The 27974-nt window shown below is 41.6% G+C and overlaps 1 protein-coding gene across 1 annotated transcript in view; it reads right to left on the reverse strand.

Annotated features, from left to right (window-relative positions):
* Positions 1-27974, reverse strand: part of CERS3 (ceramide synthase 3) — an 80911-nt gene that overhangs the window by 34394 nt on the left and 18543 nt on the right. The window contains exons 3-8 of the mRNA XM_045825020.1: positions 24353-24526; positions 16164-16278; positions 9559-9677; positions 3825-3882; positions 2855-2905; positions 719-811 (exon numbers count right to left, since the gene is read on the reverse strand). Coding sequence (XP_045680976.1) covers positions 719-811; positions 2855-2905; positions 3825-3882; positions 9559-9677; positions 16164-16278; positions 24353-24525 — 609 coding nt within the window. The 5' untranslated portion in view covers position 24526. The remainder of the gene's footprint in view (positions 1-718; positions 812-2854; positions 2906-3824; positions 3883-9558; positions 9678-16163; positions 16279-24352; positions 24527-27974) is intronic.

The following is a 27974-nucleotide window of genomic DNA, read 5'->3' on the forward strand; positions in this document are numbered from 1 at the left end:
TTTTAGCTCCATGCTACGGTTTAGGGAGTTCACCAACTAGCTTGAGACGTTAGTGAGTGGGCAAGCCAGGGATTTGAACCCAGGCGTTCTGGACCCAGAGACTATGCTTTACCCAACTCCTGGTAGTGTTAGCTCTCTGAAGACATGTGTTTACCAACATATGCCATGTAGGTGCATTTAATTTTGTAATTTTTTAATATTTATGTATTTTTAGAGAGAGGGGAAGGTAGGGAGAAAGTGAGGGGGAGACACATCCATCCATTGCCTCTCCCAACCGGGGACCCAAGGCATGCGCCCTGGCGGGAACTGAACCGGCAACCCTTCACTTTTCAGGAGGATGCCCAACGAACTAAGCTGCACCGGTCAGGGCTGCATTTAATTTTTGAAAAAGTACTCAGTGCATAAAGAAAATGATAAAGAAAAATCAGCTTTTTTTTTTATTGCCTCAAAGGATTACAAAAGACCAAAATCATTACAGGATCAACTACCTCAGTATTTTTTTCAAATCTATCCCTTGAGAAAATGACTCAATTAGCTTCAAAGTTAATGTTTCTATAATGTTTCACTACAAATACTTACCAAGGCTACAAAAATCAAACAAGCTATGAACTGAAACTCAACACACATGAAATACTATTTAAAGACTGGGATTTGGGGCAGGGGATAACACTTTTGGGGAAAAAAAAGGATAAAGTAGTTTTGTAAATGACACACTTACCTTCCTCTTGACATCAGAGCTCAGGCTAAATAAGAGAGACCAATAAAACCCCATCTCCAAAATGTAGTACCAGTACTGGGACGGCAGCAAGGGCTGAGAAAAATGAGAGTATTCACTTTAATGTCATTTAACTCATTTTAAGGATAAAACTATTGTTTATCCCTATTGATATAAAACTCCCCCAAATAATGATGCTTTACATTTCAGCTTCCAAGAAGGAACTGGAGATAATGTTTTCAGGCATTTTATTATTCTAAAAGAATAATTTGGTAAACAACAACTCCAAAGCCAAGTTATTCAATCAAAAGTTATCAAGCATAAGATGACAAGAAAGAGAACAGATCCACAGATGATCAAGATATTGGATTTATCAGACTTGGACTTTAAAATAACTTTAAAATTTGGTTAAAAGGTGGACATTTTCAACAGATAATGGGCATTAATAAAAAATAATTAAATAAAAATTTCTGAACTTTAAAATACAGTAACTAAAATTGAGAACTCAGAAGATATATATCACAGCAGATTAGACACTGCTGAAAAAAGCACCAGTGAACTGGAGGACATGAAAGCAGAAAACATCCAGAACTGTGAAGGGTCTGAGATGTTTCCTTACTTGCAAGTTACCTTGTCCAAGTTTCACAGATGCTGGGAGAAGATATGAGACTTCTGAATCACAAATTTAAAAGTTTATTATTCACAGTAATAAGTTATCGATATTTGGGCCAGTTCTCTCATCCGAGTTCCCACAGGGCTAAGCGAAGAGGGTCAGATGACGCCTGCACATGCAGTGAGGAGTGTCACCAGAGGAAACCCTGCACTTGGGGACCTGACTCTTTTCTAACGGACAGCAACATGCCTCTCCTTTACTCCAGCAGGAGACATTATCTCTGCCTTCCAAGGCTGTCTGTCATGCAAACGTCCTTGAAGAAACAGTGCAGAGCAAAAGGCAGTTAGTGTTCCACTTCACTCAACAGGCTGAAATGCAAGAGAGCTGTGGAGACACGTCTCCTGATAGACTGGGGCACAGAGAGACCAGAGGGTGGAAGATACTGGGAAACCTGTGAGAGACACATGGGAGCTGGGGCAAAGGCCTAGCGCATCAGCACGCTCGTAACGGAAATTCCAGAAAGAGAGGAGAGAAAAGAACAGGAGTAATGCCTTAAAACTTTCCAAAACTGGATGAAGATAGCAAGCCACAGATTCCACAAGTGCCATGGACAGTAAGTGGGACAAATTCAAAGAAAACCAACATTTATGTGTATCATACTATAACTACTGAAAGACAAGGACAAAACATTAAAATCAGCCAGAGGGCAAAAAAGAACATTAACTTTTTAAAGAAATCGATAGGATGCAGAAGACAGCAAAAATGACATCTTTAAAGTGCTGAAGGAAAATAACTACTAACACAGAATTCTATGCCCAGCAAAAATATCCTTTCAAAAATTTAAGGCAAATGATAATACTTTAGACCAGCAAATCAGAGAGACTTCCTCAGCCTGAAGGATAGTAATTTCAGGAGGAAGCATGGAAATGCAGCATGCAAGGAACAGCATGGAAAGGACAATGTGGCTGATTTACAAAACAATAATAGCAGTGACTTACTGGGTTTTAAATATTTGGAAGAGGAATAGGAGGAAGATATATGGCATATTCTAATGACCTTATAGTGACTAGAAAGAGGTAAGGACACTAATTTATATTAATTCTAATATAGATGTATATTCAAGGATGCATATGGTAATCTCTAGGATGATCACTAAAATAACAGTATGTATGACTGAAAAGCTATATAAGAAAAGAAGTGAAATAATGATATTTTAAAAACTTGATTGTCCTATAAAAAAGTAAGAAGAGAATTTGAAAAAGGAAATGCATCAAGTAGCACAAATAGAAAATAAAATAGAAGGTAAATTTAAACTCAAATACATAGTTACATTAACTGTGGACAAACTAACAGAATGAGACAAATGATAGGTAAAGAATAAGGACTGAATCAACCCCGGCACAGAAAGAGGCAAAGGACTGAGCAGAAGTGGACAGAGAGTAGGGGAAGGACTCAGACCTAACTCAGGGAATAACGTGTGGGGCCTAACAGCTGAAGGAGTGAGGGACGGTACCAGAGGTCCTCACCTGTCTGGGATAGCCGTTCCACACCTCCCAGAGGTCATATACCCAAGGTTTCTGTAAAAAACAAGGACCCAAGAGAAAAAAAAATTAGTTTGTCAGATCAAAGGCTGTCTTTAGCAGAAAACACAAGCTGTTTCTGATGCCACTGACGGGGGGCGATCGGGCACAGCTGGAGGCATCCGTGTCACCTTCCGGGGCTCCCGCTGCACGCCCCACCCCTGCAGGTATTCACACACAGTCCCAAACAGCACCCAGGACACCCGACACTTCTGGTGAGTCTGGGACCAAAACCAGGCCTGTCGTACAGCGCAAGTAATTTCAGACAAGTTCCTCTTCTACCAAAATCATTTCCAAACCAATTTCTGCTTCTGTAGCAATAAAACACCTTCACAGAAATGGACAGGATCTTGAGAGAAGTCTCTAAATCCTGGCTACCTTTTATTTTTCTACAAACAATGTACTATTAAGTTTATAACCACTTGATGAGGTAATCATTTAATAGGTATTTAAACAGACAATGCAAAGGGTAAGGAGAAATGTAGTTTTTGATGGGTAAGTAATGAAAGCCTTCACAGGACAAGTGGCATCTGACATGAGACTGGCTGGAATTTGACAGGTGGAGAGAGATGGGAAGGGCAAGGGATTCCTGGGCAGAGGGGATAAAATGTGATAAAACCCAAAAGTGGGGATGTACCAGGTATGGTCAGTGGCCAATCAGTAGGCTAGTTTAGTTGGTGCATGAGTTGCATAAGTGGAAATAGGGAGAGATTAGGTTTAAAAGTTAACTTTGCAAGTGCAAAGCTTAAGGAAGGCTTTCGGACTGAGATGTTGTTACTTCTCTAGGCATTAGAGGCGTTGGGGGTTTAAGAGCTGATCATCTTCTTGAAAGTATTATACCCGAAGAAAATTGAGGGCAGGAATTTTTAAAAAGGAATGACAAATCCCAACCAAAGATATCAAAAAGACAACTTACATCGTATAGAAACGCGATTCCAGCAATAGTAATCACTAAGTAAAATGCAAATCGCCAGCTGCCAAAAGAAAGAAAAGTCTTGTAAAGGTGATTGACATCTGAGGAGAAAAACATGTGGCAGCATGGAAAGAACACACACTCTGGACGAACACATCTAAGTCGAGGTCTTAACTCTGCCGCTTATTAAATGCTATGGCTTTCAGGAGGGCACTTAGCCTCCAGGAGCCTCAGTCTCTTCATCTGTAACATGGAAACAACAAAACTTGACTCAAAATGTAAAAAAAAACTGAAGGTAGTTTATGAAAAATACTGATCATATAGTCTAGCGTGAAGTTAGCAACAATAAGTGGCAGTTGTTTCCATTATTTTTGTTCATTATTATTATTATGCTCAGCCTAGTTCCTGACATGCAGTAAGTGATGGTTTGATGTTAGTATTATCAACAGATCATTTATTTTATCCCCATTTATTTCCCAGTGAAAAGGCTTCTATGTGGTCAGACTATCTGGCCTCTGAAAAGCATATTCTGAAAGGGTATCTTTTTCTCATGTCTGGATAAAGACTATAAATTAAGAGACTTTAAAGACATATCACCCAATTGTAATGCATGGGTCTCATTTAGATCCTAATTCAAATAAACAAACTGTAAAGGAGATTTGAGATAGTTAAGGAAATATGAATATTGACTATTTGTTGTTATAAAACTTTAAAGGTATGATATTGGTATTAAAATTATGTTTAAAATTACTATGGTATGTATCTTTTAGAGATATGTATATAATACATATTAAATGATATGTATATATAATGAATATATACATATATAATAATATATACATATTAAAATATTTACAGGCCCTGGCTGGCGTAGCTCAGTGGATTGAGCATGGGCTGCGAACCAAAGTGTCGCAGGTTCAATTCCCAGTCAGGGTACATGCCTGGGTTGCAGGCCATGACCCCCAGCAACCGCACATTGATGTTTCTCTCTCTTTCTCCCTCCCTTCCCTCTCTAAAAAATAAATAAATAAATAAATAAAATCTTTAAAAAAATATTTACAGGTGAAATCATACAATGTCTGACATCTGCTTCAAAAATGACCTTCAATAATAATTGGACAAAGGCAGTTAAAAGGTGTAAACTTCTAGTTACAAGATAAATAGTCACCATATCGTACATTACATCCCATACTCTGCTGTGTGGTATATTTGAAAGTTTCTGAGAGTAGACCCTGAAAGTTCTCATCACAAGGAAACAAACCTCCCTTTTTTTTTTAATCTGTATGACATGATAAATATTAACTAAACTTGTGGTAATCATTTCACAATATATGTAAGTCAAGTCATTATACTGTATACTTAAATGCATACAGTGCTGTATGTCAATCACACTCACTGAAACTGAACAAGCATGACCCACAAAGAATACCTGCAGTGGGGGAGAAAAGCAGGTGGGGCACAGATGACAGAGCACTGCCTGAGATGACAGTGACTAAAGGTGGTGACGGACACACAGCATGCACAGTTCATCCCACTAGTGTTTCTACTTCGGAGTGTGCTCACAGCTTTACAGTAACATTTTTAAAAAGTACTGCTATTTTATCTAGTGATTGCTGAAGTAACAACAACAATACTAAAAATAATATTTCTTCCTCACATTTGTCTGGTGCCATGCCTATAAGCTACAGAGAGAGAGGAGTGTGGGCTCGCTCCCACCGTGCAATGGGAGGGAACCAGCCTCACAGAGGCCGGGCCTTTTCCCTGGCTCACACAGCTGCGCAGTAACAGCTGAGGCAGAAGCACAGGTCTTTGGACCCTGAATCCAGCATAATGTTTCCCGAACATTATCACATAACCTTGATAACAGCTTTTCCTCATGGCTTGTTTCCATAGATTAAAAAAGAAATGGGGTTCAATCGCTCAGAAAGTCAAACCATGAAAACACCCAAAGGGCATTTTACACAACGAGCTGGTTGAGACCTGTTCTCATGTGACTTGTTTAGGGTTGGCCCAGCAAAGGCCCATGCTTAGCTGCAGAGGGCTTTTCCTGGGCTCCCTGACGATCGTAGCTGAGCAAAAAGCACAGAAATGAGGAGCCAGTGAGACCTGCAGCCCCAAAGGCAGTTTTAAGTCGGTGGCACAGCTCCTAGCCTGTGTTTCTCAAGCATGCATTGACCTCCTGACCCAGTGCCAGGCACTGTGCTAAACACACATGTATGTGCCTCATTGCATGTTTTTCTTCACCACAAGCTCATGAAGTAGGTGCCTGGCCCTCACAGGCAGATAAAAGGAGTACTGAGGACACTGAGGTCGAGAGACGTCACCTAACTTACCCAGGGCCATACAGAAACAACCAGATCTAAGAGTAAAACCCAAATTTCCTGTCTTTCTGGACCGGTCCTAGCAGGTTTCACCACACTATACTAGGGCTTCTCAAAGTGTGCACCTAGGACCCCTGACATCAAAATGCCGTCACAGTAATACTGAAATAGTGTTTGCCCTTTGCTCCCACTCCCTCACAGGTGTCCAGTGGACACTTCTAGAAGGTCCACGGAGTGTGATCATATCATTGCTCAAAGAGCTGATGACATGTGTCATTCATATGTTTTATGAACATCTCAGTTTTCATTTCTAATAGTGTAACTATTGGTAGGTAAGACACACATGAGCAAATGTTCTTTGGGGTTTTTAATGGTTTCTAATGGTTTTTAACAGAACAAAGGGGCCCTGAAACCAAAATGTGTGAGAACGGCTACACCTCTCTAATAACTAGACGAATGATGGCATCCTTGTCAGCCCCATCTTATTTAATTCCAAAGAACATAAGGTAGTAGAAGTCACCCCCACCCCAGGCAAGGCTGAGATAAAAATAATTGTGTATGTGTGTGTGTGTGGCAGAGGGTCTTGGGGAAAAAAATCCAGAAACTGACAACTTGGGCTCAGATGGTAATGCTGAAAGATGAGGCCGCAGGGTGAAATCCGGGTGGAACTGGACAGACTGAACTTGGACCGGCAGTGAGAGGACCTGCAGGTGTGGGGCTGCAGTGGGAGAGGCAGACGGAGAGGGCAGCAGGCCTGCCCGGGCCGGCCCTCCCTCCAGCACTGGGGGAGACCCCTGCCTATATACATATCAGCCATTACCAGGTATTTTTACAGTAAACTGCACATTGCTAAATGGAAATCATATTTTAAAAAGAAAAGTGACCAGCTAGTATGGAATTTGACCCAAAAATAAAGGATCAGCTGTGGATTAAAATCCTTAAATGCTGTGGAACAGGAATTAGGGATCATCATTAAAGAAACTAAGTAAATAATACACTGAAATGAAGGTGCTTGGAGCTAATCTATCCTGTACTTGAGGTGTTTGTGGCTGTTCCACCTTGATATTACAGAGGACTGCCTGCCTCCTGGAGCGTGATTTGTAAGGACTCGGTGTTGAGAAGCTCCTGAGATTTTCACAGCCCCCTGGGTACGTCTTGCTAAGCTCAGGCAGCACATTCCAGAGCTGATGCAACCAAGTGCTGTTCCTATACAATTAAACAGGCTGGCATTTTGCTTTAGTCTACTAATTTAGTCCATAACAACTTTTAACAGTTATCTGGATTACAGAAAATTTGGGACATTGCTAAAGAATTAGATAAAGCTTAAATTTGATGTTGTGGTCCATTCCTGTTTCCTAAATACTTCAATAATTTCCCGCTTTGTGCCTCTGCCTTACTTGAAACAGATTGCCTTCAAATCATACTTTCTTTTCTTATGTAAATTGGATGCATTCCTCAAGGCCCAGCTTATGTCTGACCTCCTCTAAGAAACCCTTTCCTAATGGTTCAGCCCTACCGAGGCCAGCTCCTCTGAAAGCTCACAGTGCATCTATACTTGACCGTGGACTGCAGGTGTAGAGGTCCGTGTGCCACTGGAGTAGAGTCACAATAGATGCTATGGTTTCGAAAGTGGTAATCTCATCTTCCTGATGAGCTTTCAAGGCTTATGACCATGCCTTCCACTTTTTGTTCCCTATAAAAATCTCTCCCCACAATGTAGGACAGTGCTGTGTACAAGAGAAGATAGTCAATGTAATCCTCTGCATTGCCAGACTGATTACAGCAACTCAAAATTCCCTTGTGTAACCTGAACTCTGTGGCCAACTTTCAGTGAACTTGCTGATGTACAGATTCCCAAATGCTGGGCCCTGGGACCCAGTTACTTGACATAGCAGGTTCTCTGCTTGCTAAGAAGAGCATCGGATGGTGAGGGAGGTAAAGTGGAGCGAAGAGCATCAGAAAAGGAGTCAGAAGACCCAAGTACCACAGCCCTGCCAACAGCCCAGTGACTCTGAGGAAGTGCCTGAAACTAGATGGATATGTAGTTCCCCATTTCTTACACAGGGCTAGCTCCATCACCCCCGACTGCCTCCCGCCATTGCTGGGAGAATCAATGATTATTTATAAACTGCAAAGCCCTATGATGTACAGGGAATTAGCAGAGAATTTCACTGGAGTACGACTCAGCAGACAGTCAGCCCCTGCCTGGGGACTTGAAGATAAGACCACATGCTAGAAAGAAGGCATGAAGGACAGCAGGAAAACAGGAAGACGTACAAGGAGACCGCTCCACTCTGGAGTGCTTTGTGGTGATGATGCAGAGAGATGCCCCCATGCCAAGCTCACACCAGCACGAACATGAACCAATCTCTCAAGAGCTAAAATCAGAGAGAGGCCGTTAGAAAGAGGCCAGACCACACACCTCCAGCCACGATGGGAAAGGCAGCAGAAGTGTGTGATGAGGAGTGAGCAGCAACCTGAAGTGTCTGTGCCTCTTAACATGACCGTTTCCCAGCTGGATGACAGCACTCAGGAGGCCATTGAAGGCTCTGCTTCTTTATCTGAGAGCCTTCTATCAGCTCCCTATCCACTTCCCCATCAAAACAAAATGGCCTCTTGAAAGTCACTAGGCAATGAGAGGACCTCAACAAACAGGCAGGAAGGAGGAACACTGTGGGTATGCAGAATGCAACATCAGACACAACCCAACTCACGTGCATTGGTCTGAATGTAAGGAAGAGGAACACAGGTGTCTGTTTTGGCCACCAAATGTGTGTGGCCTATATTACTACAATATTCTTCAAGAGAGAAAAACAGACAAAAGAAAGATCTCAAGTAAAACCAAAAAGAAGTTCAGTGCAGTTCATTGTTCTCAGAGCATATTCCAAATAGCCAGCTCTGGCAAAATTTCCCCTTGGTGTCCCAGCCCTCCTGCCTCTCCCACCTCGCTGAGCCAAGTGGTGCGCCCGCAGGACCTGGCTGCCCAGTCCACAGGCGGGGGTGGGGAGCAATGAGCCCAGTGAAACAGAAGGAAGTCCTCTTGGTGTTATGGGCGGAGAACAGACATTCTCTACTCTTATAATGTGTTATAACAATTACGATGTGATTGGAAACAAGTGATAAAGTCTTGTGAACCAGAGCCAACCCCTGCTCTAGAAAAAATAAACACCAGCTAAGACATTTTTATGATTTTTCTGGACTTCAAGATAAGAACATAGTATCTCCTGCTCATCCTAGAGACCTTACAGTTTGCCCCGTTTCACAGAGAAGGAAGCTGGAGCACCATTGTGAACAGGAGACTAGTCTAAAGCACCCGCCTGGTCAGGGACAAAGCTGGGTGCCAACCCGTCTCAGAAAGAGATGACCATCCAGCTCCACATAAAACTGCAGCATTTCAGAGGTTTGACTGTCCTTACCAAGCTTCCTGGAATTTCTTCATCCTGCAAGGCCTCTCTTGGTTCCGCCGACTCCGAAACCATCTTTCAACCTGGCGCTCTGTCAAGTTACACTTCTTTGCCAGTCCATAAATATCGGTCTGAAAAGGGATGAAACGAGTGAATGAGTGATAAAGAGCAGAGTCGGATTGGCAGGCAGTCAAGAGACAGTGAGATTGGATTGCGAGAGCTCGTGTACTGGAGAGGAGAAAAATTCCTCCTCAAACTTGGGCCAGAGAATTCACCCCTTTTGCTCATGAAAACACTCTCTCTCTCTCTCTCTCTCTCTCTCTCTCTCTCTCTCTCTCTCTCTCTCTCTCTCACACACACACACACACACCTATAATCCCTAAATAGAGAGAATGTTAGTATCCCAGAACTCTGATTTACTTAGAGAGATCAATTCTTTATAAGTTGGTAGCAACCCACATGTTCAGGTTGCACACATGAGCTCATTCATCAGCTCAATTTTATTCAGAGCTTCTTAGGTACCAGGTAGAGTCTAAGATGCCAGTCAAACCCACTCTCTTCATTTTTCCCTATGAGGAAACAGAATTTTAGTAATTGTGTAAGACCTAAAGTTAGTAGCAAACTGAGGACTAGAACTTAGGCTAGCACACATTCTGTTATTTTACATGATCTTTCTAATAACTCTAAAAGATATTACAGGAAAAATTCACACAGGTGCTGGTCATCACTTTCACATTTAATCACACATACAGCCTATTTTAATCTGATCTGAAATAGTTCCGATCATAAAAAATGATTGCAGAATATAAAAATGGTGATTGCTTTTCTTCTAGGAAGCAGTTACATGTTATGATTTTATTTATTTTACTTTTTTAGAGAAGGGAAGGGAAGGAGAGAGGGAGAGAAACATCTATGTGTGGTTGCCTTTTGAGCACCCCCTACTGGGGACCTGGCCTGCAACCCAGGCAAGTGCCCTGACTGGGAATCAATCAAACTGGGACCCTTTGGTTTGTAGGCCAGCATTCAATCCACTGAGCCACACCAGCCAGGGCCAGAGTGGTGTTTTAAGTTGCAGCCTTTCAACACAGGCATGTTTTGTATGTTAAACCTGTAGTACTCGCCACTTTGACAACGAAATGAGCTCTGTAATTTTTTTCAAGCACCAGCTTTCTTGATCTTTCATTTTCCAATGTAAGTACAAGAAGTATTTTCCTCTTAACTTTACCATGAGAAAAATAAAATTCTATAAAACTGACCCTCAGCTTCCGTGCTGAGGAAATAAGCCGAAGCCACCTGGACACAGCAAACAGAAATACCCCTGCCTTGTCCCCAAGGTGTAGCTGGGACCACACTCTAGTTGGTAGGTCCCAGAACGGAGGTGTAGGCTCAGAACTTCGATGTGACATCATGAGGTTTTCTTACTGTTGACCAATACCTCAAAGTAAATTTAAGCCAATCTTGCACCAACATTGTGCGGGACAAACAAAGCCTGCCCGTGGCCCGACAGCTGGACACCTGAGAGTGCATGACCAGTGAGTAACCTAGCTGGTGCTGTGCTTCTGTGTACTGTTGATATAATGGCTCCGGTACTCAGTGCAACAGCATGTAACATTCATAAGGAAGTTCTCGGGCTGAGACTGGCAAAGGACTAACGGCAGCTTCCACACGCCTGCTAACTGCTGGCCTATTCCTTAACCTGCAGAGAAAGCAGGCAAAAACAAAGCAAAACAGGATGCAGCCTGTATTACTCTGTTTCCCCGCACATCACCCTCTCCAATACCTAGTCACTGATAGGCCGGCGGCTCACCGGCTGTTGTTTTGTTTAGTTTAGTTTAGTTTAGTTTAGTTTTGTTTTGTTTTGTTTTTGTGTTTTGGAGGACACTGAGTTGGCAGCTACTCATGGGTGCCTACTTCTTGCAGGCATTTTGCCAGCTGTTGGAGATCTAAATAAGCAAGACTGAAATAGGACCCTACTTCGCAGGGTAAAGTCTGTCTGGGGAGGAAGTCAAAACTAAAACAAAGAAGTCTAATAAGATAAGACGAGTGCCAAGAGAGGGGAAGATTAGGGCACCACATGACCTGGCCTTATGTCAGCAGTTCCCAGAAGTTACACTTAAGCTGAACCCTGGAAATGCCTCAAGAAAGAAAGGATGAGGAAGGAGAATGTCCTGGCAGAGGGGACAGCAGGTGAGGTCACATGGAGGGTGACCAGGGAACACTTGGGAAACAGAAAGAGGCCTCGCAGTGTACAATCCTACAAAGAGGAGAGAAGGAAAGATGTGGCCAGAGTCACATCAAAGGTGGCCTTGTCTGGAATTGATCTTGTGGGTTATAGGCTGCTCGAGTTTTTAAAGTCTCCTCTTGCAGCCTGTAAAGAAGGCAGGGGCCGTATGAGATAAGGCGGGGGCCGTGTCCCATCTGCCCTTTGGCTGTAGGCCCCTGCGTCTTTGCACCGGCAAAGAGGGCCTGGCACCCAGGCTGGACGAGTTTGGAGAGCACACCATGCTCATCACACCCCCTCCCAGGAAGAAGAGCACAGCAGGCAGAGGGGCAGGAGAACACGGCTGGCAACCAGAAGCAGCAGGTGCACTTCTGCTACTTCCCACTGTGCAGCCCTGAGCACTACCCTCTGAGGCCCCGTGCAAGAGGGTTAGTTACAAAGTTCGTGCTTGCTTGCTGCCTCCCAGGAGTAGAGGACTGGGGGCTCCTGGATGTGAATGTGTTATGTGGATTGTCACGTGCTGTGTCAGTGCTGTGGATGATGGCTGAACCCACAAGGGAGACCATGGGCAAAACCATTTGAGAAGATGTGCACCTCTGCTTCTAAAATAATCTGCAAACATGAACAAATCCCCCAGAGGGTGTAATCCAAACTCTGTAGCTTGGTCCATAGCAGGGCGTATTCTGAAATGCTACAGCACTATACTCTATATATTCTTAGGCGGAAGTGGCCGAGGTTCTAGCCTGACTGGTTTAAATGCTTTCCTCACTCAGTTATCTGAAAAGATGTCGTGGGCAGAGCTCTACTCACTAGTGCCAAGCACCGCTCTAGGCATTGCAGATTCAGCAGGGAGCAAAGCAATGTCCCTGCCCTCTGAATGGAGTTTTCCCAGGTCTGAGAACAATGTTATTATCCCATCATGTCTACAGACAGCTGCCTAGCAAATGCATCTAGAAGACAGGAATCGAACAGGACTTGAAGCATTTTTTTTCTGTTTTGCAGCACAGATGAATCTGGCTAAAAGTCAGTCTTCGCAATACTGGCTCATCCACTACAGTGGTGTTGAGTGGGATGGAGATCCTCTTGCAAACAAGTCTCTAGAAGTGTTCTCTTTCATTGACACATGAAATGAGCATTTATTCAAGGCCTACAATGTACAGAAAATTATGCAACTGTTATGGAAACAAGCACAATTAAGAAATAAATGATGTTCCCTTAGGACAATTTGAGTTGTGAAGACACGTTTAAAAACACTCCTGTAGAAGTCAGTATGAGAGATACGAACTGCACCACACGCTGAGCACCCACTGTATGTCAGGCACTATTCTAAGGACTCAGCTCAGTCCTCATGACAGCCCTGTGAGATAAGCATTAGTATCACACTCAATTCACAGAAGGGGCAACTGAGGCACAGAGCAGTTAATCTGCCCGCCTCCACACACAGTCTGCAGCACAGCCAGACTCTGGACCGCACCGTCTGGCCTCATGACCCATATTTTACCTTCGGCACTGTGGAGGGCCTCAAGGAGGGCCTGGAGGAAGAGCCCCCAGTGGGGGCCAAGAGGCCCAGCTGCTTGACAGAAACCCTCCAGGAGTGCAGAGGGATGGCCCGACCTCTTTGGCTCTTACATGTTTCACCTGTAGATTAAACTGAACTAGAGAGTTTTTTGCTCTAAAAAGCTTGGGTCAGTGGATGAGACAGCTAGCAAAGTAGAATGCCCTCATGAAGTGTGATACCGGGTTTTCTGTCAGTCTCACAGTGCCACGTTTTCTTGAGGTCACTCCCAGAGCTGCAGACTTATTTTTCTGCATCAGTTCTCGTTGCGGTTTTGCTAAGGGAGAGGGCTAGATCATAAGTTCTGCTGTTACTCCATTTTATCAATAGCAGAGTCATTGATCTGTTAGCCAGAGCTGTGGGTCTGTTATCATGGCTCTCTACCAATACATCTTGAAGTTGTTACTGAGACATATATAAAGAGAGACATAAACACACATATAAATAATGGACACACAGCTGCACATACACAGGCACAAAAGAATTGTGCAAAATCATGGCTCACAACTCTCATGGAAAGATGACATGCCTAGCATTTTGGGGCCTCAGCAATACCATGTTATACCCTTCTGTGCTAACCAGCCCAGAATTGTTACTTTATATACTGAAATAGCTTTGCTTCTGCGGGTGCAGCCCATCACAGCTGAAGGAGCATCCTCCGATCCGCGTACGCCGTTGTTTTGGTAAAGGCATGTGTGACCCACATGTATTACCACTGCAGCATTCTGCCATGATAGCTTTGGGATACTTTGAGGTAACACCCGTATCTTGAAACAGCACAAAACGTTTTTCGCTTCCTCTGACAACTTGTTTTCCCTCTGCCAAATTTGTGGCTGTCTGTATGACAAAATACAGACACAATGCTATTTGTATGACATTGGCCAAGTTAATGTGGGAGGTATTATGAGATTATTTTGTTTCCACATCTGAAATTACTATTAAGTCATGTCCTTTGTCTTCCTCTATTATAGTCTGTCTTCCCAAGTTCTAGTGCTTGTAATCTATGGGTATTTTTTTGGACAACCTGTTCTCTGGATCTGTTATGCAAATACTGCTTCAATTTTATAATCTGCAAGCAACATAACTTAGAAATCTTAATTATTTTCCTTCATCTTCTTGGTTTGGGGTTGGTGTATAACATTTCTGCTTTTTCCTAATGCCAATGTGCATACTGTACATATTGAGTTAGACCAATTACTACAGTTGTTCCAGCCTTTGAAACACACTTTTAATATTCTACGTACAGGAGAAGCAGTCACTTGGACACTACAGGGACCGCGCTGGTCAGGAGGCTGGGGACCGGGTTCCGGTTATAATTTAGCTACTAATCAGCTGCGTGACCTCAGACGGCTCATTTCCTCTTATGAAGGCTTAGTTTCCTCACCTCAATCATGAAAGAAAAAGATTACCTAATCCCTAAATCTCTTTCAGGTTTTCTTAGTTTTTCTTTAACTGGCACATGGCTACTGTCTCTCCACAGCAAGGAAACTTGATGAAGACCTAACTTTCTGCATCATTTTAAATGTCCTAGAAAGTCAACCTGAAGCTCTTGCTGGAGCAAGCCCAGCAGGTAACTGGCAGCACGGCACCAGCCTTCATGTTTTATACAAGGTATTGCCAAAGTTAGTTACCCCCCAACAGAAACTGAGGGTAATAAGGACCTCCTGAAAGAGTCCTGATTTTTCATAAACATAGCTCAGTCACTTCCCTTTTGAAAGATGTAAACAATGATGCTTAGGCATAACTTTCTCTAGTGGAAACCGCGATATTCAGATGAACGACTGCACTCTGTCAGAGCCCGTGGAAATAAAGAGGAACACATGGGGACAGCTTGTCAGACTGTCCTCATTTTAGAAAAAGACGGAAGTCAAATACCGACGCCGAGGGTAGAACAAGTTCGAGACGATGCTGGCTGGCCACGAGCGATCCTGCACGCTCTGCCTCGTGCTCTATGCTGCGGCCTCAGTGGGCCTTCTTTGTGCAAGAAGCCCACCCGCCCAACAACACACAATGTCACAGAAGCAACGGAATTCAGCACCTTAAAACTCTAACGATCCTAAAACTGTGTTAGCACATATTTTTGACTTTTAAAATTATTAGTGATAACTGTCTGCATTCATCAAGAGGGTGGGCCGCTTTTGGAGGTTTTCATTTCAACTGTCACTTTAATTGTGGAGGTATAAAGAAACTAGCCCTGCCTGGACACTATTTTTTTAAACTGTTGGGTCAAAAGCTTGCTCTACGGCACATAGACATGCAGGACACTACAACATTTCACGAAGGACATCCTGCATTGTAAGGAGAGTTATGGCTTCTCAAAATTCTGTCTTCAGGGAGCACGTGGGGCAGAGCACATTTCTGAGTGTGCTGCGGCCTTGGATAAAATGAAGTGTCTGTTGTATGAAAGTCGCCACAACAGGCACTTTCCTTATTGTGTGTGATGTGTGTGGGTGGTGCCACCATCATCCGAAGTGTCAGCTATGGGCTCCTCTGTCTCAATAGTGATCTTTTCTTTAATCAGCACTGTGCATACGAGTATATCCTACCATTAGAAACTAATTTTTGACCTTCATACTCAACTTATGGCATTAATTGTTAGTATTCAACACTAGAGTTGTACACAACAGTTCAGCTATTAACATTTGTTACTTTATATTATAATATTTGCCATTTTATATTATGCTTGGAATGCTATAAAACCTATCAATAGAGAAAAAAATCCAAATGAATCATTTGTGAGTTAACTGGAACAGATTTATTACATGGATGAGGTAAGCCACAGATGACTGAAACACTAAGAAAGGAGATTTTAAAATCCAAAACCAAAGGATTTGTACTTACTTGAGATGGTTGCCTTGTGGAATGTTTGAAAAAATTCTCTAAGACAGGGTTCGGTATAATCTTTCGAACTTGCTCTTTAATGCCAAATGCTTTTGCTAGAGGTGTGGCAATAAACCTAGAAAAATAAGAAAGAATGTAAATTCAAAGTCCAATAATGAATTCACGACAACACCAGAAAACGCAGGTTGTAACTTCAGATTCCAAATGAAGGCTCCGTCACTGGTTCATGCTGTCATTGGACTACCTACAGCCAACATCTATCTGCCCTGCAGAAGTTCAAGGTGAATGAATTCCGAGACCTTTTATACAAGCGATAACTTAAAAAATAAAATACTTGCACAGTTTAAAAACTCATTCTATGTAAATTCAAATATATTTATACACAAGATCCAGGAATTGGGATAGGCTGATCCACTGAAAGTTTTATTTTTACAATTCCTAGAGATTAAAAAGGAAAAAAAGGTTTTGATATTAAAAGTCTTATTTGGTGATATTATCTTATGGAAATCACCACGTTCCTTTCTGAAGTTCCAACTTATGAGAAATGTCACATACTCTTGGGTAAATATCTAGGGATGGCGTCGATGGGTGGTATGGTAAGTATATTTAACATTATGAGAAACTGGTGCATTGTTTTCCAAAGTGATTGTGCCACTTGGCATCCCAACCAATAATGTGCCAGAGTTCCAGTCAGTTCATACCCCTGCCAACACTCGGCATTGCCGGTCTTTTTAACTTCAGCAGTTCTACTGGGTGTATAGTGGTTTTCATTGATTTGGTTTTTACTGTAATCTTTATTATTTCCTAACTTCTACTTGTTTTAAGTTTAGTTTGCTCTCCTTTTTTCCTCCAGTTCCTCTAAAGTAGAAGGTTAGGTTATCAATTTGAGATCTTTCTTCTTTTTCAATTACAGGTGTTTACAGCTATAAATCTCCTTCTAAGCACCGCTCTTGCTGTGTCTCCTCAATTTTGGTGTAGTGCTTTCTTTTTAATTCATCTCAGTGCTTTCAAATTTACCTTGTGGTATCTCCTCTGATCCATTAATTATTTAGAAGTATGCTGTTTAATTTCCACATATTTTCTAATTTCCCAATGTCATTATTTTTCATTGCATTGTAGTCAGAAAACATATTTTATATAATTTCAATCCTTTTCCACATATGCAGGCTTGTTTTATGGCTTAATAGATGGTCTACCCTGGAGAATATTCCTTGTGCTCCCAAGAAGAATGTGTATTCTGCTGTTACTAGGTGGTGTGTCTTATGTAAGTCTATTATATTGATTTGATTTATAGTATGGATCAAGTCTTCTATTTCCTTGTTAATCTTCTGCATGGAAGGCAGTTGACAACTCTGCCTTAGCCTTCACTTCCAGTTTGCACAAAGCCTCAAGGTCATCCAGAGGTAAGAAATTAAGGTTTTCCCAGGTTTTCCGTGAACATGTGGATAGCCTCAGCATGCCCAAAGCTCTACAAATTCAAACAGCCTCTGATTTCCAAGAATATGTCAGAGTTTTTCAAAGCTCCCTATGGACATCCTATTTCCCAGCTAAACCTTCCCAAAGTTAACCAGTTGCCTCTAATTGTTTTAGACAAGCACCCCCAAAGAAAAGGCTTTTCTCTGTGGGCAGTTCTGAGTCGGGTCCCATAAAAACAGCCTGGGAAGAGGTGAATCATGTCTTTGAAGGAACCGCTAGACAGGCAGAGAGTGACAGTTCTCTGGCAATGATGCTTTGAAGGAGTTCCAACTCGGTTCCGCTCCCTGCGATGGCTGCAAGGCTGCTGTTTCCCACTGAAACTGCGGGCTGCTGCTGGTGCTGCGAGGCTCTCACAGATGTGCAGAGTACAGGATGGGAACAGGGCAAGTGGGAATGCCACAAAGCTTGCTGGTTTTTCCCAAGAGTCACCTGTTTTTCTTAAGTAACTCTCTCTCGGTTATTGCAAGCCTTTGGTTAATTCTGAACTCTGAAAAGTTGATTTTGACACTATTTGTTAGTTTTCTGATTGCTTTTGTGGAGAGAATTTTCAGAGGTACTTCACTCTGTCATTTTTATTCACCTCCAGCATGCAGTGGTTTTAATTTGTATTCTGCTAATTACTGATTATGTTAAACATCTTTCACATGGTTCACTTGTCATTTACATATCTTCTTCAGTAAACTATCTGCTCAAATATTTTGCCCATTTTTAAAATCATTATTTCTTTGCTTATTAGGGTGTTATATAAGTTCATTATATATTCTCAACTTATGTCCTTAAAACATATGTTTTTCATATATTTTCTCCCAGTCTATGGTTTATCTTTTCATTTTATTTATACATCTTTTTAAAATAAATATTAAGGCACTCCTTGCACAGCATATAATTTACCCTTTTCAAGTATACCATTTAGTGATTTTTTAAAGATAATTCACCAAATTGTACAAGCATCACCATGAGTCACCTGTAGAATGATCCCGGGTGCATGTTTAGTGTTAACCCTATTTTTCCGCACCACTGCCGCACGTCATCACTGATCTATGTCTGTCTTTACAGCTTGGACTTTGCTGGATTCTAAATGTACTCGCACAATACATGGTTGCTTAGATTTGGCTTCCTTCACCAGGTCTAATGTTTTTGAGATCCACCCATGTATTCGAATATAATGATATTTAGAGTTCATTCCTTTTTCTTGCTCACTAATAATCCACTGTATGGACATACAAACATTAACAATGTCTTTTGAAGAGCAAACATTTTAGCTATTTACCAAAAGAAATAAAAGCACATGCCTAGCAAACGCTTATACTCAAATGTTCATAGCAGCTCTATTTGTAACAGCCAAAAATTGTAAACAATCCAAATTTCCATCAACTAATTAGAAGATAAATTAGTTGTGGTATAACAACACAATGAAAGACTATTCAGCAATGATAGAGAATCACTACACACATAATGACATGAAAAAAATCTCAAAGCATTACACTAAGCAAAATGAAGAAAGACACAAAAGATTGCAATCTATATGATTCCATTTATAGGAAATCCAGAAAAAGCAAAACTGTACAGACAAAAGCATGTCAGTGATTGGCAGGAGCTAGTATTCGGGGAGGACACTAACTGAATGAGGTACTGGGGAGTTTTTCAGCTGATGAAAAACTTCTGTATCATTATTGCAGTGATGTTACATGACTGTATATATTTGTCAAAAGGCATCAAATTTTGGATGAACTTTATTATATGTAAATCGTATCTCAATAAAACTGATTTTTGAAGATAATAATAGGTCTCCATGCTTCCCTTAATTCTAACAAAAGCTCTACCTCCTGCCAGGCCAGTCTATTGTTGTCCTGACTTAGGAGTTTCTGTGTTTGATTAAATGCTGGAAATTTTAGTTATGAATGATCATTTAGCCCTTCAATTCATTTTTTATAACGATAGGAGTTGAATAAAAATTTCCTAAGATAATCTGATAAAATGTATAAACCAATCCAACTTCCAGATGGACTAAGTGCTCCTGGAAATGGCCCATACATTTCAGAGACATATAAAAACAAACTAATTATGCACCAGATGTACAGAGAGCCATGGGGATAGATCATAAAACATAGTGCCATACTTTAAAAAAAGGAGAAGAAACAGAATAAGGTCTTATCATCATACCATATGTCAACTAACAATACATACAATTTGTGTTTATGCACATGTTTTACTGGGTCATACAAACAAAAGCCATAAAAAACATTAGAATCCAGCAGCGAGGGGAATGGGACTAGGAAATGGGGATAAAAGGTAATTAGTGAAAAAGTTAATTCAAATCAATCAATCAAAAGAGGTCTTACTTAGACCGAAGATAGCATACTATGATCTGAGGAGCATGATTAATTATTTCCCTCTTTGCATAAAAGGTCCAAATAAAACAAAAACTAAGATGTTCTGAAAACTAACAAAGTCTCAGAAAACATATCTGACAGGGTTTTGGATAAATAGTGGAATTGGTTCATTTATCCAACCTACTAGTTGAAAATTTTTATTGGAGAACACACTTATTGTTTTTACTAGTAGAATAACACAAATACAAAATGGTTCAATATGGTCATGCTCTCAATCATAATCACTCAATGCTATCTCCTCAAATGTTAGAAATGAAGAAGTTAGGAAAAATGAAAAAGCAAAGCAGAATCAAGCCAAGAAGACTTATGCGGTAAGGGAATACAGCCAATCTCCAAGCCAGATGAAGTATATAACATTCCCCTCTGAAGGGTCATGTGAGAATAAGCATGTGGATAAGTATACACAGCGGATAAACAGACATCCACAGCACACTTGCTGATATGAAGAACAAATCTATATTAATTTCAAGAAAGAGAAATACAGTCTTGTTTTTTATGTGTCCAGGCTTCGGGCACAGAAATAGCATTTTCCATAGGACAGAGGGAATATATAAATACAGTTTTCTACTTCGGCATTATCCTTCCTTTACAAATAAATCTAGAGAATCGGTCACTTCACCTAATGTAGGTGTAAATAAATATGAATAGGTATGTAATCTAAAATCTATTTTGTAAAAGGAGGAATAAAGCAGCACAATAAATATCTGATAAACTGAACTGCAAACAGAAGAGAAAGGACAGGTCTAAGCTCTAAAAGAACCTTAGAGACTAAGTCACATGAACTTTCATTTTATTGATACGGAATAGAAAAAAGTCCAAGAGAAAGAAAAAAGAATGCGGACTTCTGCTCCCACATAAGTGGTTCGGAGAGAGGTTAGTCACCAGGAAAGGGTCTCTCAGGTTTGCTACTATTGCGGAACTGAGCCTTCCTATGGCCCCATTCAGATACCCTAGTAGCCCCCTGTTTATCTGGCACCTGTGAGGTCAGTTACCTGTGAGCGAAAGCCTCGCAACCCCAGAAGCTGCCCCTCCCTTTTTTAATACTATTTTACTGAATAAAAGGCAGGCAGGCCTAGGCCGACATTAAACATATGAAGTTTCAGTAATTCTCCTAAATAGAAACAATAGCCTACTGGCATGAAATTGTTTCCTTGCTCCTAAGGATTCAAAGGCTCTTTGAACCAGAGTTTAAGCAGAGGGTTTTATGTGAGAAAACAAAATATCTGGAGCAATACAATCTCAAATGACACTTATGTCTAATGTGTGGATTGAGAGACTGTTTCAACTGTGGCCCGGAACAATTCTTTCTGAACTCCTGAAGGAAGCCCCACCCACCCTTCTTTAAAGAATGAAGGGTGGGCTATCCCCTCCTGCCCTGTTGCCGAGCAAAAGTGGTAGAGGTGGGGGGGATGTATTCGTCACGGACTAGGTCAAAGAAAAAAGATTACCTTCTCATTTTACCAACTCCACCCCTGCCTCGGGCTCTTCTGGGAACCTAATTCACTGTGAGATAATGTGTTTATTCCACAAGTATTTAAAGTTGAGTAGCTTAGATCCCCTTTAAATAACACTTCAGGCACAGAAAAGAATGCATAAAGGGGTCTGGATACACGAGTTAGAAACTGCTACTCTAGACCAAAAAAGAAAATCAAATATAAGCCACAAACGAGAATTTGTAAGGAAAGGAAATCCTAAAATATGAAGCAAATGTCCGCCACTGTCAGGTGATCTCCTTGTCTGTCCTTGTCTGTCCTTATCAGTTCTGTCTCTGCACTCCTGCTCTCTACACCTAGGAAAAGGGGCATTACTTCCTGACCTGACGTGGCTCCTGGCTAGTGCTAACAGATAAAAACAAGTGGCCAAATCACAAGTCCTAGTCATAGTTCCTAGGACAAAAGAAGGAAGGTTTTTTGTGATAAACATGATAAGAGATGCTGAAATGTGGTGTCAAATTTATGTGAATTTTTAAGATAGTTCAGCCCCGACCAGTGTGGCTCCGTGGGCTGGGCGTTGTTGGTTTGATTCCGGTCAGGGCACATGCCTGGGCTGCCGGCTGGATCCCCAGCTGGGGTGTGGGAGAGGCAACAGGTCAATGTTTCTCTCTCACATCGATGTTTCTCTCCTCCTCTTTCTCTCTCCCTTCCCCTCTAAAAAAATTAAAATAAAATCTTAAAAGAAAACAGTTCAGTAAATTTCACATTTGCTATCAACCCTTTAGGCTGTGTCTTCTGCATTCACAAGAGGTAATAATTTACTCCCTTTTGCCATCAGGAGTACTTCACTGTGAAAGTCCAGGAAGTACCAGTATGGGGAAAATAAAAAACCAACCCCCCTGAACCTGGTGTCATAACATGTGCGTGCAAGTCCCAAGGTGCCTGCTACTCCTTATGTATTTCTCGTCTGACCTTGGCTGGTTCACTTACCTCTCATTTTCTCCACTGAGATTATATCGCTTGTGATTTTATACATATCTCAAACTGTAAGTTTCTATTTAAATGTAAGGTGTAATATTTTATTCATAAATGGTTTAATCTAATATGAATGATATGGAAGCCCTGGAAAAAATAAACTTATACTTCAAAATGCATAATTTCTCTTCCATGTAATCTTTTCCTTGCTTCTACTGCATTAAAACAGAGATGGGACCAGGAGAGCAACACAGCGTTCTGTAGTGTCACAGAATGGAAAAAGCGAAGGGTGAATTATTGGGAGTTAAAATTAGAAAGACATAGGAAAGATGATACAGACTTTACTTAGTCACTTGAGAAGCATCAAGAACAGTCCTAGGAATTAAAAGAGGATTGGATTCCTTCCTAATTGTTGTTGGCCAGGCCAAGACCAAGACAAGTTGGTCCTCCACAGCTGTGCTGCTTTGGCAACCAAAAGCATGTTCTAGGTCACTGTCCTCATCAAAACAGAAAATGGAGCTGTCCACCAAAAAAAGTAGGAAATCTGCAATGCAAATAAGTAGAGGAACTAGATGCCAAATTCCAAGATCACCAGACACACGGCAAGAAAGCATGCATTTTAGGATGAGAGAGAATAATTTGCTAATTTGATAGTGCAGTGGCAGAATCCTACTTCATTTATTTATGCATTCTTTGACAAATCCAAACATGTGAGTAAAAACTAGAATTAACTGTCAAAAAGGAAGAACACTTTCAAATGTTCTCAGCTAGGGTTAGTGGTATCCAGGGGCTTTCTCTTCCTCCTCCCAAGAGCAATAGCGCATTTTTGGCCCAAGGGAAGGAGTTGTTTGTACAGAAACCTTTTGGAGAGTCCATGAGACAGAGTTGGTCAAACTAACTTCTGAGATAAGGACCCTGCAAATGGTTATAAACATATGATCTGCATTACAGTTAGTCTTGGACAAAATGATCTTTATCAGATTTTGTCTTAAGTTTTTCCAACTCTTGACATTCAAATATTCTTTCTGCTCCAGAAAAATTATGTGCTAATAACAGTTTTTTGAAACAGAGACAACTATAGAGATTATAGATGAACATTTATCTCCTATTATCATAACACTAGCACAGTTTTAATAAAAATGTTGAAAGTAATATCTATTTAAATTAAATTAAGAAAAAGAAGTTTACTTTTTCTGAGAAAGCAAATTAATATTTTTTTCTTTGATTTCCTTATACTTTGGAATGAAGGGCTGCTATTACAATTTTAAATAAACCTTTAAAATAAACTATGTGATAAAGTAATACTAAATTTGGTCTTTAATGAGCCATTTTTGCTACTTTATAGGCATTCTAAAATGATAATGCTTCCCCTAGCCATAGCTTCCTCTAACACTGCCTTTCTGGAAATGCATGTCCTTTGCCAGATGCCTGGGCACGTGGAAGACAAACTGGGTCCCCACACTGTCCATGACACTGATAAGCTCTGTGATACTTAACCTCTCAATCTCAATTTTCTTTTTTACTTTATTGTTGTTCAATTACAGTTGCCCCCATATTTCCCGTTGCTCTCCCCAGCCCTGCCAGTCCCCGCACCCCCAGTCGATCCCCACCCTGGTGCCCATGACCACGAGTCCTTTATACGTGTTTCTTGACTAGACCCTTCCCCTTCTTTCCCCCGTTATCCCTCTCGCCCTCCCGTCAAGCACTTGTTTCTAATTTTTATTTGTTCAGCTTCTAGATAACATTCAGTGTGCATTTGATTTCATGAACCCCCACCCCCAAGAATCTGGGTAGCCTATTAGCTGCAACTTCTGAACAACAGATTTTTTTAATGATCTCACCAAGATTCTGTTATTCTAGAGCTGGGACAAAGAAGGGGAAAGGGAACGAAAGACACACAAACAATACTTACCTTTCAAAGAAGTGTCTGATAATCAGCAAGCCAAAAGCACACGGAATTGTCATATACAAATGAGAGGGTTTTACAAAGACAAGCCCGTCATGATCTTCGAGATCTGACCACTTTATTGTTGTTGGAAGCCAGAATCTTTCCAACCAAAACCAGTCTTTAAACGTCTGAAACATTCTAGAGAGATAGAAATAGAATACATTAGACTTGTAAAACAAATAAGATTGAGATAACATTGAGCAACTTTACTCAAAATGCCTAAACTAGGGAATTCTGGCAAAAGAAACAGGTAAGAATGGAATACTAGCATTTAATGGGCTCGTGGGTCTTCATTGCATCAGCAAGAATTGTCCCTGGCTGGTGTGGCTCAGTAGATTGAGCACCAGCCTGTCAAACAAAAGGTTGCCAATTCTATTCCCACTCAGGGCACATGCCTGGGTTGTGGGCCAGGTCCCCAGAAGGGGGCACGTGAGAGAGGCAACCACACATTGATGTTTCTCTCCTTCTCCTTTTCCCTCCGTCCCTCCTCTCTGAAAATAAACAAAATCTCCAACAAACAAACAAACAAGAATTGCTCTGCCAATACTCACAGAGCAATTTTGGCCGAGTTGGGCAAACTGGAGTTTAACACACCCCTGCTCATACTTTCTGTACAAGATATATTCATATTACGTGTATGCATCTTCCTCTTGTATGATTCTATGGTATGAGAAACAATAATAACCTCTGCAACTTCAACATGCCAAAGGTCAACCTCATGAAAGCTCCAAATAATGTATGACTCTGTACTAGAACCCCAAGAACTTCTCTTCAAGGTAAAAACAAGCACTTTTTATTTCATATTACAATGTTTCAATTAGTGCGCATCAACAAATATTTATTAGATTCTACTGTTTGTCAAGCACTGTGTTTGCACTGGGGATCCAAAGATTAAGAGACAGCTTTTCCTTCTTGAGGACCTTAGAGTCTTGTGGGCAAGGCAGGCCTGAACAGATGGCTTCGACACACTATTTTTTGGTATAACAGAAAAGGTATACACAGGGTGCTGTGGGAACAAATGGTGGGCACGTAGCCCAGCTAGGAAGTGTCAGGAAAAGGCCATTAGAACAGATGATCCTTGAGGTGTCTTGAACAATCAGTAGAAATAAACCAGGGAATGGCAGAAAAATGGCGGGGCGGGGGAGGGAATGAGAGTCTTAAGACAGAACCCAGCAATATAGAAGAATGCAGAATGAGATGTTCTAATCTCATTGTATATAGGCTGTGATTGAAACATGGTGATCAAAATAACTCTATCAAAACCTCTTGATTTGTAAATATCCTGATGTGCATGGAACAAACCCTCGACATGATACACTACAGCCTAAGACTCCAAGGTGTGGGACGGTGGGTTACACAGAGGTGCCCCGAGTCTCCATCTATCATCCTGGCATAATTGTTAATAGCAGCCTTTCCTTTCGGAAGTCTTCCAGTGTGGGCAATAAGCCCATAGTCACTCCCATCAAGATGCTGGTGGGGCAGGTAAAGCTTGGTCACAGAGGGTCTGTATTCTGAGCTAAGGAGCTTGGGCTTTAGCTACCAGAACCCAATGCTGAGCACCATGCAGAGAAGTAAAATGGTCAGATATTTTAGAAAAGGTCACACTGGCAGCTGAGTCCTCTGTGAGCCCCCATGGTGTCTTTGCACCAAGTAGAGGATGGTACCCTCTGTGGGCAGATTTCTATCTAGCAGAATGAGGGCTGGGTTCCCACCCCACACAGGCACAGGTGTGGCAGCTCTGCTGGCTGAGGTGTGGAACACGGGTCAGGAGATGGAAGGACTGGAGGGCGATTGGGAGCTTCAAGCATGATGTGCAGTTGGAAACAGGAAGGCTTGCACTAGGGCAGAGGCATCAAGGAACTGGGGAAGAATATCATTCATGAGATCACACGTGAGATCCAAGCTGGGTAGGAAGAAAGGGAGGCCTGGAGAGAAGTGACATTGAGGGGAAAGGTAGGAAACTCAAGGGATGGGAGATAAAGCACCGTGGGGTGGCAGTGGGACAGGGGACCAGAGAGGACGGGAAGACAGAAGGAGGCTCAGAGCGGAGCACTGCCCTTTGATTTGGACTTCACATGAGGGAGAGTTCCAGAGTATGGACCCCCAGGTCCTTCAGAAAAATCCACACAAAAACCCATAAGCAAATCACGGTGACATAATTGTCTACTTCATTTCATCTCTCATTCGCTGTTCAGAGATGGCTCATGCTAGGTAGCACTGTCTCAGTCACAGCCACACCTACGAGGTGTGGAAGGGCAAGGATTTTTTTTTTTTGCCCATATATTAATCTTTTTACTATCATTCTACCCTGGGGGAGGGTAAATCCCATTAATACAGTTGCAAAGTTGTGCAAATATGGTACAGTACCAATGATTATCAAGAAAGATTTATTGAGATGAGCCCTGGCTGGTATGGCTCAGTGGATTGAGTGCTGGACTGCAAACCAAAGGGTCACTGGTTCAATTCCCACTCAGGGCACAAGCCTGGGTTGCAGGCTAGGTCCCGGCAACCACACATTGATGTTTCTCTCCCTCTCTTTCTCCCTCCCCCATCCCCTCTCTAAAATAGATAAATAAATAAAATAATTTTTTTAAAGTTTAGAAAGAAAAAAAAAAGAAAGATTTATTGAACATATCCTGTATGTCAGACCGTGGGGCCACTGAAAGGAAGGGACTATCCCAGACTCAGGGAGCTCACAACTGAGGCAGCACTGAGGCAGATCTGGACTTGGGAGGGGGCGGTGAGGCTGACGAAACAGGTGTTGGGAAGGGGAAACGAACACACCTTGGTAAAGGAACTGAGGATTCAAGCTTGGTTGCCTGGGCCATCTGACATAAATGACCAAAAGAGGAAATTTGCTTTGAAAGGCTCAGCCAGATAAGGCTAATAACAACAAGAGGCACGAGTCAAACTTCACCTAAAATTCAAACTTCCTACAGATCATAGAAACCAACCCAGGCCCCGGGAGTCTCTCTGTACCAGGCCTTGTCCCTGGTGCATCGGAACAAGATACCACTGCAAGGGCAAAGATATCTTTTCCTACAAGTTTGCCTCAGCAGGTTCATTACTTTACTGCCTCCAAATTTAACAGAATAGGGACTCAGGGAACAAATAACAATGGCAATGGGTTAGATTTTCTTTTGATATTGTTATAGTAATTGTTATACAAAACCATTTGTTCACTTCTAAGATATTACTCCAGGAAGTGTGGATTACTCTGTCCAGTGTGAAATATAAGTATTTCTAATTGATATTTATAATAATATTTATAACTTAGTGGATAATAAATGGCTAAAGAATTCTAATTAAAGAATTGAATAAATAGCTTAAAATGATTATGTAGGAGTTGGCTGCTCTAAATAATGCCCTGTGCACCATATGCAAGCAATGAATCAAGATGTGTTGAGAGCCATAGTAACTTTAATACCCAATAGCCAAAAACATTTAAAGAGAAATAGAGACAGAAAGAATTTAGAGGTTGAGGGTGGGCCCCTGGAAGACGCAGTTCAAACTGAGAAAAAAAGCAAATCTACATTATTCATTCTTTCTTCACATACTGCCACCAAACATCAATTATTGCTGCTTC

The sequence above is a fragment of the Phyllostomus hastatus genome, unplaced genomic scaffold, assembly GCF_019186645.2.
Source record: "Phyllostomus hastatus isolate PE091 unplaced genomic scaffold, TTU_PhHast_1.1 phas_scaffold_555, whole genome shotgun sequence".
NCBI lineage: Eukaryota > Metazoa > Chordata > Mammalia > Chiroptera > Phyllostomidae > Phyllostomus > Phyllostomus hastatus.